General features: G+C 34.4%; 1 protein-coding gene across 2 annotated transcripts in view; it reads left to right on the top strand.

Moving 5' to 3' along the window:
• The first annotated feature begins 721 nt into the window (after positions 1–721).
• LOC110814996 (prolyl 4-hydroxylase 1) overlaps positions 722–15,986 on the top strand; it is a 30,342-nt gene continuing 15,077 nt past the window's right edge. Inside the window, exons 1-5 of one of the 2 annotated variants that reach the window (XM_022042616.2) lie at positions 722–870; positions 1,255–1,302; positions 11,689–11,741; positions 13,059–13,124; positions 15,642–15,716. In XM_022042616.2, coding sequence (XP_021898308.1) covers positions 807–870; positions 1,255–1,302; positions 11,689–11,741; positions 13,059–13,124; positions 15,642–15,716 — 306 coding nt within the window. In that variant the 5' untranslated portion in view covers positions 722–806. The remainder of the gene's footprint in view (positions 871–1,254; positions 1,303–11,688; positions 11,742–13,058; positions 13,125–15,641; positions 15,717–15,986) is intronic. The other variant, XM_088216605.1, reaches the window with a different exon arrangement.

The following is a 15,986-nucleotide window of genomic DNA, read 5'->3' as shown; positions in this document are numbered from 1 at the left end:
ATATCTTGCATATGAAGTTATTGAATTTCATTGCCATAGATACGATATCACATAAATCTGTATAAAGTATTTATTATAACTCACTATTTGTAAATATTTAACAACAACGATTAAAAAAAAATACTAAATTTATTATTTATGTGTTAAATATCTCTTTATATGTAACGGATAATTTTTCGACATACGGATCAAACTCAAATTACACAAAAACAAGTAAAAAAATATAAATCTAATAAATATTGATGAATTTGTTTACAACTCCGCTGTCGATGAAACAATAAGTAACCAAATAATAAAATACAAAATAATATATTCATAAAAGAAAATTATAATTTGATATAAACCTAAAAAATTATATATAACATAATTTTTTAGTTCGTTAATCGGTTTAAATTTTGTAAGATTGAAATTTTTAATTTTATAAAAATTAAGACGACTAAAATTAATTTTTTAAACAAACAATAAAAATAAAATTTAAGAATTATAATATTGTGAATATCAATAGATTTAATGATACAAATACAGAAAATTAACTAAGCATTAAAAAAATTAGTGAAATCTCAATATATATTTTTTTAATTATTCTTGAGGATATTAGAGATATTAGAAATTATTTTATTTTAATTCAAATTCTCCCGGTTAATTAAAAATTTTTGCTTCATTAACTACACTGGGCTTGGGCCTAGGCCCAAAAAGAGCTGGTTCATGACTATTTAAGGGCAGCGTTCTTCGTGGGGTGGGGGTCTTCCATGCTCTCAGTAACCGATCTCACTCTCCGCAGTTTCTTTCATTCCCAGTGATCGGCCATGGCTCCCGGGATGAGAATAGTGTTCGGACTCTTGACATTTGTCACTATCGGAATGATTATAGGTGCGTTAATATGATCAGATCGTTCACGTATTGTTTAGAGAGTCGGATATTTCGTCCCGATGTTTTCCTTGCAGAACAAGAGTCAATTATTAAAATTCCTTATCCTTTTGAAGGATTTAATTTCCTTTCATTATGATTTACTTTTTAAGTTGCACAGTTTTTAATTCGGAAGAGGAAAAATTAGTTTTCTATTCAACATGTTTAGTCAAGAATTAACAGCTCAATATAGTGGTGAACCTTTGACGAAGAAAAGAATACATGAGCAATAGCGTGGATAGAGATTTGACGTATTTAAGGAACATGAACATGGCCGTTTTATATTCTAAGTCAAATAAATGAAGTTTTATATGTAATGATGAACTTGCCTTTTCTGGGAAATTTCAGGTGCATTGTTTCAATTAGCATTTTTATGGAAATTGGAAGACTCGTACGGTACTTTCCTTTTGGGATAATTTTCTAGTTCTGTATAAATTTATGCTGAATTAGCGATTCTTGTGTTGTATACATCTTTTGAGTTCGCCAAATCTTAAATACATGCCTATACATTTACATCTGCAATCTCCCTGATCTTTGTTTCTAGTTCTCTATGATTAGATTCCGAAATGAGAATGTGTAGTTAAGAAGAAGTCTTAATCTTTGAAGTTGTTTTCCAAGAATGATTCCTTCAATACGTTAAAAAAAGAATGATTCTTTTAGTGAACAAAAGTGGGCAGATTTGATTTAGTTGGTATGTTTGAATTTGAGTGTGTTCAAAGTTGCTTATTTAGTGAATACAAGTAACTTTAAACACTCCGTTTCAATGTACTGTTTGGTTAACTAAATAAGCAGAATGTTATTTCAAGAAAAAAAAAACTAATTAAGCTGAATGCTTCTGAGACAATTAGAGAAGTAACTTTTGGAAAAAAAAAAGCATTATATTCATGGGATGATAATAATCTCTGTCATCTTGATTGGGAAAGGGTTCTTGTCTCTCACTCTTGCAAATTTATGGACAAAGGGTCAGAATCCTCTTGGTATTCACTGGGGTTCTATCCAGTGTCATTGGTGTTCTAGTGTCCTTGTCTCTTCAAGCTAATTGGAAGAGTTCATAAATAACATGGATAACTTACGTCTAATGGCCTTGACTTTACTGGATGGCAATAGACTAGTGTTATGTTCCATGGTTAAAGATCGAGTCACCAGACGATTAACAACAAAGTCGTCTCCTACAAAGGGTTTAACACCCTTATTTTTATTACTAGAGCAACTTATTTTGTGAAAATAAATTATATCTCATTTAAGGGAGCTGCTATCTGTAGTTTGAAAAAATATTATGACTTGTTTTTACTAATAGCAAGTATACCTCTTTATATGAAGATTATAATTCTTATTTAGAATTTTTAATGTAATTAGGAATCTGAATTTAATTAGAAATACTTTACTAAAATATTAGAAATCCTATACTGTTTAGGAATCCAATATTAATGGAAAATCATATGTTATTTAGTAATCTAATACTAATTAGAATTCAATGTTTATTATTTAGAAATCTAATATTACTTAGAATTTCATATTTAATTGAATTTCGACATCTTATTTAGGCTCTATAAATACGTCCATAACAGCTTGGTCTAACATGAGAGCCCATGCCGACCAACGACTTTGGCCTATCAGTATCTGAGTTCTCGATTATGTTAAATATTTAAGTTTCGACTTTTATCTAGTGCAGGATTAAAACATGTATTATATTGTACTCAAAACATGAGAGCTCATACCACTTTCTCAAAGATTAACCAGTTCTTGACTTCTACTTGCTTTAAGGAGAAAAGCCTTGGTGTTACTCAAATTCTTCTCTCTACAGCCCTCACTAATGGTCATTCCATATGTTTAAACATTGATGGTGTCAAATGGGCCCAATTCTATTTAGTTGAAAGTTATGTGGCTTAATGTTGGTTCTGAGAGTCGATAGCCTAGTGATGGAGTGAGGTGGACCAAGATGGCTTTTCTAGCTTTCATGTGGCCAAAAAATGTTTCACATGAAAGCTAAGCTAAAACATCATTGTAAAGAACAAGTTGATAGTGGCATCAACGCTTTTTTGAAGGAAATTGAGGCTTTGGATTGAAAGAAAGCTAATTATGCTTTTCCAAACTTTGAAGGAAAAGAAGGTGCTTAGCCAAATTAAAGTTGGCTAGTCTTTTGATGATGGCAAAAATCTCTTAAAAGGAAAGGTTAAGATCCCAGTGGACTAGTGGAGTTCATAATAGAAAGAATTTCCATAAACTTACAAACTTCAATAGAGGGAATGACCTTCTTTTCAATCTTGATATAAAGGTGTAGGTCCATACCTTTGATAGCGATTTGAAAGAGACTATTAAGACGTATATAAAAGATCTTTATATGGAACCTAATTTTTCCTTTGAAATAAAAATGTATAATTATATTCATAACAGGTACCAAGAGGGCTCCAACCCATATACAACGTATTTATACATCTACCAAAACATCAATGAGGTCACCTAAGTCCTCCATAAAGTGAATAGAATGACCCAAAATTAAAAAAAAAAAAAAAACTAGTTTATGGAACCATCTACTCTTAATCAAATCAAAATCATTATCAATCTTAACCCCTTCAAAAGCTCTTCTATCCATTTCTTTCCAGACAACTAAAAAATGGTAAGCGGAATGAGATCTTCTTGTTTCCTTCTACAACTGATCCTCTTCCAAGCCCACAACTCCTCTCTTACCGAGCCAGCGATAACCCAGTTGATTCCTAAAAGTCCGTACACCATAATCCAAAGTTATACACAACCAGAAACTAGAGAAGCACATAATTACAAGTCTTATCGGCTCTTCTATAGAGGTAGTACACATTCACCAATATCTTGCCCCCTTCCTTAATTTATCTATGGTCCAGAAACACTCTCTACCTGCCTCCCATGGAAAAAAGGATAATCAGAGTGGTGCTTTGACCTTCCAAATTTGTCTAAATGGAAACCTATTACCTGCATATTCTAGCTTGGTCAAATGCTTGTAATAAGATTTGATCAAAAAGGGATCCACTAGTATTGAGGCACACCACGAGTTATCGTTGCTACCATCCATGCACTATGGGTACGATGTTCGACAATTTTTCATATTCCTGGATCTCTTAATCATTGAGATTTCTCTTTCCTAACACTTGCCATATCTTTTCCATTCCCTCTACTCCTTGAAGGAGTCGCTGATCAGAATACCTAATTGTTGAACAATACAAAATAATGAGGAAATTGATCTATGAGTAGTACACCTTCCAACCATGGATCCTTCCATAATTTGACTTTGTCACCATTTCCTGCCTTCTATCTAATGTATGCTTTGAATTTGACACTGCTCATGCCAATAATTCTCCTCAATAAACCTTTCTGGTGTGGTCTTGTCGAAGTTCTTGTGAATTATCCTCTCTCTTCTATACCAAATTTCGCTACAATCATCTTTTTTCAGGACATGTCATTATCTCTTATGAAGCTCCACAACCATTTGCCTCGTAAGACCATGTTCATCTCTACCAAAGATCGTAACCCCAATCCATCCATGGACAATTGGCTTCTTGATATCCTCCCGGGCCACCAAATGGTATCTTCTCATTTTCTCCGAATCACACCGTAGGAATCTATTTTGAATACCTTCCAAATTGGTCACACTCATTAGAATAGTTAAGAGAGACATATAGTAGATGGGTAAATTACCAATGTGCTTTTGATAAGTGTAAGTTTCCTCCTTTTAGAAAGTAATGCTTTCTTCCATCCTATTAACCACAGTTCAAATCTGTTAACTACTGGATCCATGTCTTCACCTCTTTAAAGTTAGCCCCTAGAGGAAGCCCCAGATACATGATCGGCAAATTGACTACCTTGTAGCCCTTGAACCTAGCCAAGAAATTGATGCTTCAATTTGAAAAGAGTAGAATTTCTTAAATTAGGTAGACTGAGAGGAACTTTAGGGAAGAGGGAATTTTTCCTACTTTGTTCAAGTGTTATGTTGACTAGTGAGAAGACCCTTGGCCCCAGTGGGCTCACTATGGATTTACTATAGAGTAACTAGCCTTTAATCAAGGACGAAATTGCTAAGTTGTTTGAGGAGTTCATTCTCTATGGTAAACTTATGAATAGTTTCAATTCCACCTTCTTAGTCCTCGTCCTAGAGTTGAGGATGCAAGTGATGCGAAGCAATTAAACTCATTAGTTTTGTTGCCTACATTTAATAATTTTTTTATTGAGGTTAACTAGAAGACCTTGTAATATGGTAGGTAATATGATGGGTGATTCAACTGGTTTTTGTAGAAAGTAGAGAGATTCTTGATGCAATGTTAATTATTGATGAATTGTTGTTTCATTAAAAAAAGAGAGAGATTGAAATGTCAAGTGAGTTGGATGTTGGCTTGCATATTGTTATGTTTATGAGAACTTGATCTACTTGTTTCAGAGGTCAGGTTTCATGATATATGGTTAAAGTAGAGTAATTGTGTTTTTCTGGGCGTATGACAATGTTTTCTAAAACACCTTTATCTTTGTTTTTTTGAAATAAAAGTGTAGCATGTATATTAAGTAAGGCACCAAGGGGAAGATACCAATTTAAAAGAAATTTATAGGTCTATAAGTATATCTACAATGACCCAAAAATCTTCTTATCTAAGTTATGTCCTAAAACGACAAAATCAAAATAATGAAACCACCTATCTTTAATATTAACAATATGCTCTTCTATCTCTTCAAAAGCCTTATTGTTTCTCTCTTTCCAAATAACCCAAGAAATGGACAAAAGAATTAGTTGAAAAAGTTTATTTTTCTTACCAAGCTCCTCCCAAGGCATTAACTCACTTTTCACTGATCCTGCCATTCTCAGTTGATGCGCATAAGACTATAGACCAAAATCCAAAATCTGTAAGTTAACGGACACCAAAGCAGGATGTGGTTGCAAGTCTCGACATCACTTTTATAAAGGAAGTATCTGTTCGCCATTATTTTCTTTCTTTTCATCAAATTATCAATAGTCTGTATTCTTTCCTTTACAACTTTCTAGGCAAAGAAGGATGTTCTTGGAGGAGCTTTTGCCTTACAGACCAGTTTAGTTGGGAAATTGGTTTCCCCTACCTCTGAGTAGCCAACTAGGTACTTGTAAAAAAATTTAATAGAGAAGATGTTTTTTTTTCTTTAGGTTCCAGGTAAGCTTATACTTGTTGTTGTTGAAATGAACGGTCGTCCAAAAGATATAACAATTCTTCATATTCATCCACTTCCCAATCCTGCAAATTTTTGATCATATCAACAACCCACTCCCTGCTATTGTCACCCCCGAACGCCTCTTCAACAATCATATATTCTTTTTTTGGGTAATGGCAAAAATCATAGGAAACCTGAACATGAGACATTTGTTCCCATACCATTTGTCCTGCAAGAACTATACCATATTGCCATTTCCAACGTCCCACTTGGTGCAGTTGAGCACGCTATTCTATCTCTGCATGACGTTCTTCCATAAGCTTGCCTCATGGGTTCTATTCTCCACGGTAAAGTATCCTTCTCTTCCCCTGCCATCCCATTTGGTCTCAATGACCTTTTTTCATGGACTGCTATCTTCCTCCCAATATCTGCAAATCCATTTGTCTTGCAGTGCACCATTCAAATCGACCAACGATCTCAAGCCAAGACCACCCAACTTTAAGGAGCGTTTCACCTCCTCCCACTTCACTAAATGATAATTCCTCTTGCCTTCATCCTCTCCCCAAAGGAAACAACACCGGACAAATTTTAATTTCTTTGCCACCTTAACTGAAATATAAAGCACCAACATATAGTAAATAGAAAGATTGAAAATGGTGCTTTTGATGAGTGTCGATTTATCTCTTTTAGAAAGAAATTTTTTCTTCTACCCAACGAGTCTTTTATCAAACAGCTCAATCACGGGATCTCAACTTCTCCCACCTTTGTATTTAGCCCCTAGAGGAATACTGAGACATTTAATTGGTAACTGTACAGCTTTGTAGCCCATAACCCAAGCAAGTTCCCAATTCTGTTTTCACTCACACCCCCTAACTCTGACTTGTTCAAATTAACTTTCAAGTCGGAAACGACTTGAAAACATATGAGGACATCTAGATTAAGTAACATATCAGCCTCATATTGACAGAAAATCACTATATCATTGGCAAAGAAAAGATGAGTGACTTCGAGTTTTTTGCTATTACTCCTCTTAGTGATATCCCTCAGTAACTTCTTCTCCCTGGCTTGCTTCAAGAGTTTGTCCAGTGCTTTTATAACAATAATAAACAACAAAGGAGAGAGAGAATCTCCTTGTCTCAAACCTCTGGACTTCTTAAGAAAAGAGGAAGGTCCGCCATTCACCAAAACTGCAAAAACTAGTGGTCGAAATACATGCTTGAATCCATTTTCTCTATTTCTGTCCTAAACTGAGTCTCTCTAATATATAGTCAACAAAAGCCCAATAGACATAGTCAAAAGCTTTTCAATATCTAGTTTATAAAGAATCCTGATCCTCTTGTTGCTAACCATATCATCTACCTTTTCATTTGCAATCATTATTGCGTGAATGGTCTATCTCTCTTTCACAAAGTGTGTTGGCATTCCCTTATGACCATATTCAACACTTTAGATAGGTGTTTAGTAAGAACATTCGATATGAGTTTTTAAATACAACCCACCAGACTGATAAGCGTAAAATCTCTTATTCTCTCGGGCCCCTCATTCTTGGGGGGTCAACGCATTAAAAATAGAATTCAATAATTTTACAAATAAATTGTTATTACGGAATTCTCTAAAAAACTCAATAACATCATCGTTGACCACTGGTTTGAATTCTTGAAGGAATTTCATATTAAAACCATCAGAACTTGATGTTTTATTCCCATTGTAGTCCCAAAAGACCTTCAGCTATCTCTTTTTCAGTGAATTCAATTTCTAATTATGTATTGCTTGTCTTGTCCAGCTGTTTAAATTGTAGATTATCAAGTCTTGGTTTTTGAATGAAATCTTCCTCATATAATTTCTGATAGTAACATTTAACACCTTCTCTCATTGCCTTATTCCCCATGAGACAGTTGTTTTCGATGAAAATCTCTTTAGTTACATCTTCCTATGTGGTTAGCCAAGTAGTGGAAATACTTTGTGTTTTTATTCCCATCTTTGTGCCTTTTTCTCTTGCTTCCTGTTTTCATGATACTGCTTTCATGTGTAGTCTGTTTGCCAAGTTTGATATCAAAGTATTCCATTTTTTCTTATCTTGTAAAGATAGACCTGCCGCCCTATCCTGCTTATCCAACTCTTTTAACTCTTGTATGATCTTAGTGGTCCACCATTTTTCTTCTAGCCCTACCTCTTTGGTCCACTTTTAATATCAAATTTCAGCATTTTAAATTTTTTAACAATTCTGAAGCTAGTTGTTCATCTACAGAAGTATTCTTCCATACATTGATCGCTATAATTTTAAAATTGTTAACTTTAATCCATTTGTTGTCCAACTGGAAAGGAATATATTCCATTGAGTCCCGTAAAAAACCAGACTAATTGGAAAGTGATCAGAAATAGGTCTAGATAATGCTTTTTGGCTTAGTCCCAGAAATATGACGAGGAAATCTGAAGAGACCAAAAATCTATCTATCGTGGAGAAATATGGATTATTTGTCTGAGTACTCCAGGTTCATTTTCCCCATTGAGAGGCAAATTCGTAAAGTCAAACTTAATGTTATCCTTGAATTCTTGTGCACATGAAAAAGAATATTTTTCACTGAATCCATGTTGAAAAATCTCCCCCAACAACCCCTTTCCTTCCCACTTCCTCTGGCATTTAGTCAACTCCCCCTAAAGCAATGAGTGTTTGTCGATAATGCCTCTAGAATATACACCAGAAAAATACCATTCTCCCCTATCCTTCCTATTAACGAAGAGACAATTGAAATTGGTACACATGTATGGAGTACATATTAGGCCACTATCAAGTTTTTTTTTTATAAATGTCTATTGACCTTAATATATTTGGTTTGGCCATGTTGCATCGGATTGTGTGCAATGCTTATGATTGACTTCTTGTCACAGTATAGGCACATGAAGTTTTTGCATTTGATTTTAAGATCTTTTGAAATTCTTCTTATTCATTATAGTTCATATTTTTCTTATTCTATTATTAGGAATTCTGTTTTTGCGCTTGATGTAACAACTGCATTTTACTTTTTACTTCTCCGAGTAAAGGTTGCCCCTAATGAAGGTATAGTATCCTATGATGGATCTTCTGTCTATGACTGGCTTTTACATAATCCATATTTATCTAGACTTTTAGGAGCATTCTATTACTCTTCTTGAACATAATTTCTTTTACAGGTGACCTTTTTAGGTTATGCAATATTATATAGACTGCTTGTAAGTACACTTCTTCAGACTATGCATGAATTAACTTATAACGTTCACTACATAGGTGATGTCTGCTCTTTTATGGGATAAGATATATTAATCTTCCAAACTAATTTTAGCGTCGGTGGAGAGAGAGAAAGCTAGAGAGAGAAAACTAACAACTTGACAAGTTAGGGTTTCGGAAGGGGCAAGGAAACAATAGAGAGGAAGGGGATTGCTACGAGCGAAACTAAAGGAAAGGAGAGAGGACAGGTCGTCCACTTGGGCCAACCAGGAGTGGTGGAGAAATAATGCCAAAAGCGAAGAAATTTGTGATGATAGAGAAGAAATCCTTAGAGTTTTGCAAATGAAGGAAGGAACATGAAGAGGTTGAGAATCAACAAAGATGGCAGGGGATTTCGGGTCACTATCTCTCTAGAAGAAGAGGAGGTAATGTGGCTGGTGGAAACTCTAGATGTCTTTTACTGGTGAAAGGGAGGCAATTCCTAGGAAAATAATGAAGCAGGACTGATGTACAACTTATGGTTTGCTCTCATTTGGAATAGAAGCGGAAGATATCTGGTCTTAACTGAAGAAAGGGGGAAGACCGTGAAGTGCATTTTCATTCCTGATGGCAAGTCATGAAGGCGGTACATGAGCTGGTGGACTGAGAAATCATTAATTTGGATAGTAGGGAGAAGAAGAAGATGGCTAGCAAAAATGCTGTGAAAGAAAAAGAAGCGACCAACAATCAATGCAACGAGCTAATGCACTGCCCACGCTGGCAGGCGGAATTCAGAATCCCTGTGGTGGTGATTGGGTCATACGCGGTGGCGGTCAAGCATAGGGGAAAGGGGGCAATGTGGGTAAAGCAGAAGGGATCCAGCTTAGAAGCGAGGTGGGTCAATTTCAAAAATCAGAAGGTGACAGCTGGTTGCCAAAACCCAGGTTTCTAAAACGCACAAGAACATGGTCATTTTGGGAACAACTTTATAAAGGGTTTGAGCTTTAACTCACCCAGGAAGCTGAAAGGCGATGGTTTGAAAACCAATAAACAGTACACTTGGGTGGAGGACAAGTGGGTCGAGCAGGCTAGATCAAGTACAATTAAAAAGCGAGTTAGCGGGCCTAAAGTGAAATGGGTTTGGCGGAAGGTAAAATGGATTTCCTCTAGTTCGAATTCGAAGGAGGGTGATGGAGATTAAGGTTTTTGGGGGAAAGTTGGGAGGCGGAAAGTCGAGGAGGCTGGGAAAGGGGAGAGTGCTGAAGGGTTAGAGAGAGTGTTTGAGGAAGAAGGAGTCAAAAACTGTGGAAGTGTGAAGAAAGAAAGTAAGGAGGAGAATCGGGTTGATGACGGGGAATGGGAGGTTTCGGAAGACAAAAACAAGAAGAACCACCATTTTTCAATAGTTCAAAACCAAATCTGTTACAAGTGTGGAGCTTCCATGATTTACAAGAGTCAGAATGTTAGAATGATGGTTTCTGTATTATTATGTGTTCTAAAACACGAAAGTAAAATAAAAAAGAGAAAAAAACTGGGGCTATAAATTTTGAATCATAACAGATTTGCTTGTATGCTTGATATGTGTATGGGGTCATGGCCTATCTCTTCTTCTATTTTCTTTTCTCTTTTTGAAATTTTTGGCATGATACCTTGTTGTTGAAACCTTATAATGCGTTTTTCTCGTCTTAATAAAATTTCTTCTTTAATTAGAAAAAAATGCGCTAGACAGTTGCAAGTTGTAAAAGCACTACAATTAAGTTTGGCTTGAATTTCAATTTCATGGAACATTAATGAGAATACAATTGAAATATGGTAGGAATTTTAACGAGAACAATAATCGAATTCCAATACAATTGTATGTCTAATATAAATTTAATGTTTTTTTGATTTCTTCCTTGAGATATGAGACTATAAAATCCCTGATGGAAGTTGAAGATGAGAGAGAAGTTATTTTTTTTTAAATAAGAGAGAGAAGTTATTTTTTTTTTAAATAAGAGAGAAGTTAATTTTATCATGCATCATGTGTAAATGGTTATATCTTCTAAATATCAAATAGTTAGAATGTAGGACTTGAATGAGAATAAATTTTCTTTTGAAATAAGAATGAAAATAAAATTAATTTGAAAAAAAGGATGATATACAATAATGCTTTACGGAATTCAGTTTCTCGTGAGGAATTTCAACTGCTAGATTGTAATATTTTTGCTTTAGGAAAGGACTGAACTGTTGCTTGAACACATTTCTGTGCATGACGTTAATTGGTAGGACATTTGCTGAGTCAGTAACATGTGGAGCTATATTTTTTATGTGGGAATTATTCATTATGTCTCAAAGTTTAGAACTTTGTAGTTGTTTTTTGCTGGAAACTGTTTTCTATATTCACTATTTGGTTCATTTATTGTAGTTAATACACTTTATTGCTATAGGGTAGTTTCATACTTATGCTTTTGTTTCAGGCATGCCGCACTGGCGCAAAGACAAAGAAGCTGAAGTTTTACGTCTTGGATATGTATGTTTGAAATTTTTATTTGACATTATTTTTAATCTTTGTTTGAGGTATCCGTCCAAAATGCCAAATGTAAATAGAAACAAGATATAGATGTCACTATCATGAAGCGAATGAAAAATAAAGATAAAAAGGAGAAGAAAAGAAGGGAAATTACTTTATCAAGGGAAATTACTTTATCTATGATGATCTTAGTGAGTGGTGATGCTGCAAAAGATGCTTATGCTCATTCGTTTGCGTCCTCATAAATATCTGTCTGAATTTTTTGTATTCTTTCTCTTGGGCATTTTAAGTGGTAGTCACTGATGAAATTGCAGTCCTTGTGGGTTTATAATCACAAAATGTATACTGTTTTATGCATATATTTCCCTCTTCCCCCAAAATCTCAAGATACATGCATGGTGCATGGCTTTTTAAACGGGGGATAAGGAATTATTATTAAAGAAGAGAAAGATGTAACAAGCTAATGAAGGATAAACTATCATTCAGAAAAAAGGACGAATAAATGCAAAGAATAAGAGCAAAACAGCAAAATTGAAGGAAAAATGGTGTGCTAATACAAATAGCATTCTCCAGTCCCTTTGTATCTAAAATTAAAGAATTCTCCTAGAGAAACCATGTGCTTCAGCTTAAAGAGAGGAGAACACACCATCATATCCCAAGGTTGTTAACCAAATTGGACTTTTCTTTAAAAATTCTTGCATTTTGGTTCTAATGAAAGGACCCATAAACCTGCAAAGATCAAAGCACCATATGATCCTTACTCTAATGAAACTGTATAAAGGGGTAGAAATGAAAATTTTGAGAGCAACTGGACACATTTTGAACCGAAAACATAATCCAGTGCTGTCAATCTGATCCCATAATGCAGAAAATAATTGTTGCATTCTAAGCTATAAAAGCACATTGGACAAAGGTATGGGAATGTGCTTTCAGGGATCTATGAGCCTGAAGAAGGTAATATATTAGTGGTAATCCTGTTTAGAACTATTCTTCAAATGAAAACTTCAACCTTTTAGAGCTTTCACTTTTCAGAAAAAGGAAAACAAAAATGCATTTGATAGGGCTAGGGGTTAAAGAGGACTTACCAGCATATGGTCCAAAGAGTTGAAGATATTCTGTAATCAGGTTAAAATATAATGATTCTTTATCTTTGGGATCTCTAAAACGAAAAAATTCCTAGTTTTGAAGTCACTTAAGAGTAACAATGTTTGTCCCCTCGTCATTTTTCTACTTGCTTTAATTTTTTTTTCGTGAGTTCTGATCCAGAGTATGATTCTTGTTTTTTTTTTTCCATCTTCCGCATTTTCTTCAATGCAGGTTAAACCTGAAATCATCAGCTGGTCACCTCGAATTATCGTGTTGCATAATTTTTTGAGTGTGGAGGTATGCATGCATCTTACAGTATCATTATATCTAAAAAAGGTAACTTTAGAACGTCATTTACTTTCTCAGGTGATATATGGAGTTATTGGATTCTTGGTGTAGAATGTGTTAGTTGTAGATTTCCTAAGTAGATAAAAATTATAATTCTATTAAATGGAAGACTACTATTTTATTTAAGAGTCTCTTATTTAAGTTATAATAAAGGTAAGATTTTATTGTTATTAGCATTTAGCTTTTCTATTTGTATTAGAATTTCCTCTTTGTATTAGGAATAGTATGTAAGGCCGTTGAAGGTCTATCAGAGGTGCCCACACCCTGCACCAGCGACCTCGTTAGACACTACTGTAGCTGCAGGAGAATTGGTCTCACTATTTAGCTAATTAGGCGCTTAATAAATAAATTTTATATTAGTTAGATTTTTGTCCTTGCTATTATATTGCCTCTGGTAGATTCTGTTTCTGCTTTTTCTGTCATTGCTTTTCTGTTAATTGCCTTTTGTCTTATTCTGTGAAGAAATAAGTAGAAAAGGGGGTGGTGTATGCAATAGGACCTATGGCAAATCATATGAAAAATCTCTAATCAAATTCCTTAATTCTTCATAAGTTCTTTTTTTTTCCAAATTCCTCTCCTCTCTTTCTTCCGTCCTTGCCTTCCCTCCCTCCCACTCTTTTTTCCCCTTCTCTTCCCTACTTCTGTTAATCCTAAAACGTTTCCATCAGACTCCTTGATTGGGTACATGTCTAAGGAGTCTGACAACTTGGTATCAGAGCCCTCTGATACTGAGGAGATTCTCCATCACAATCTATAACGGCACGCACCCAGAAGAAAGGCTGCAATGACGGACCATCAACAGATTCAGATGTTGTAGGAATCCGTGCGTGGGTTTGATCAAAAACTGAAAGACTTCATGACTGAAATGTTGCTTTCATAACTTCTATGTATTTCTTGCTAAGATTTGTCTGTAAAGCTATTTTGATGCAGGATAAGAAGACCCTAGAATTAATATATTTTAATGCTATGGATATCTTGTTAAGATTTATCCATAAAGCTATTTTGTTGCAGGATAAGAAGTCCTGAGCTATTTTTCTGTAATTTAAGTGATTTACATATGAGTAGATATTTTAAGTGTCGGAACTATTAGGATAGGTTTATTACTCTAGTATTTTATTTCTTGCGTAGTTAGAAGTCTTATTAGGTTATTATTTTCCTCTTTAAAACTCTAACCGGATTAGACGATGGAGCAATCTAAAATAACATAGGTGGTTCATCATTACAAAACAAACTACTTGTGATAAAACTATTAATTTCCTCTCATTGAATTTAGTGTCTAACAACCTTGTGAATATGCTTGTGACAACCCTGTGGTTGTGGCTTGGATTTATCTTTTTGATTTTCTTTTAATTTTTCTAAAACCTAATCAGCTCTTCTACGTTTCAATGGCCTCCAGTATTGTTGCTTCCAGTTGTTCTTTTCCAAAACCATTATGGCTATGTTTGCTCCTCCTATTCTATAGTTATGATTTGCACAATACTCTATTACTAGGCGTGGCTATTCCTGACTTGACCTTTCAGAAAATCTTATTGAATAAAACTTTTTTCAATGTAACTGATGTCATACTGTGCCATCCATGGCAAGATCCAATTATTTAGTTATATTCATTAAATTTTAAGTCCATTTTTGTTTAACTATGGTATATATCATTTGAAATTGATCTCTATTTATTGAATTTTAACTAGATTGTTGGTGGAAAGTGAATAAGATGAGTTCATGTTTGTGTACATGGGTGGCGCCCACTTGGCACCGATGCGTCAATGTACTTCACACTTTTATTTAAAAAAAAAAAAAGAGTTCATGTCTGTGGTTGATAATATGATAGAAAGATTCTGGTTTTGGGTATGTTTGGCCTATTTATTTATGTTCTGGATTGGGTTAGACTGTCATACATTGCATATGGATATTTTATTGTCTATTATTAGATTAGTTGCCCCTATTCACACCTCGAAATAGTCACTGATAAATGTTCTTAACCTATATGTTGCCACAGACCTAGAGTGGAGAAAGAAATGTATCAAGTGGTAAATGCTGGAAGTAATTTTTTTTTTTAAAAAAAAATAGCAGTAACTGAAAGCAGATATATCTGTATTTAATAAATAATTCTGCTTTTAATGCTACATACTTATTACTTACATAAGCAAACCTACATTTGTTGTTCCAAAATAGGAAAAGGTCAGCCTCCATTGTATGAGTTATAGTTCATCAATGGCATTTGACAGTTCCTTTCTCAGGGTGCTTGCACAATATGAACTTTGTTAATTTGACTACTATGAAGTTATGGAACAATGTTGACATTTTTTTTCCTTCAAAATGAGGAATGGTTTTAACTTAATAATGTTGCCTCCTTATTGATATGTAAATAATTTGTACGTAGGTTGGCACCCTCTTGGTGCTTGTGATTCAATGATACATACTCTATACTTTTTATTTAGAAAAAACTTAATAATGTTGCCATGTCTGCAGGAATGTGATTATCTTAGAGCTATAGCCCGCCCTCGGCTCCAAACTTCTACTGTTGTGGATTCAAAAACGGGGAAGGTATAAATGGTTTGGCTTTTGTTTACAGTTAACAGCTTATCATCTTCAGTGAAGTTGTTCATGGCTCTACAGTGTGCCTTAATCCTTCATGTTTGGCTGAAGGCTTATTTCTAGTTATTACTTTTTGAATATTCTAATTCTTTTGGAAAAATTTTAAAGCAATTTTCATCGAAATTCATAACATATGAGAGGCATCAAAATAATCAGAGAAGGAAAGGATTTGCTTTGGAGAAAATATTATTTGTTTGAATATATAAAAGGAAAGTTAGA

This window comes from Carica papaya, chromosome 3 (genome assembly GCF_054855325.1).
Source record: "Carica papaya isolate Zhongbai chromosome 3, ASM5485532v1, whole genome shotgun sequence".
Lineage (NCBI taxonomy): Eukaryota > Viridiplantae > Streptophyta > Magnoliopsida > Brassicales > Caricaceae > Carica > Carica papaya.
This window is presented reverse-complemented; position numbering and strand designations above follow the sequence as displayed.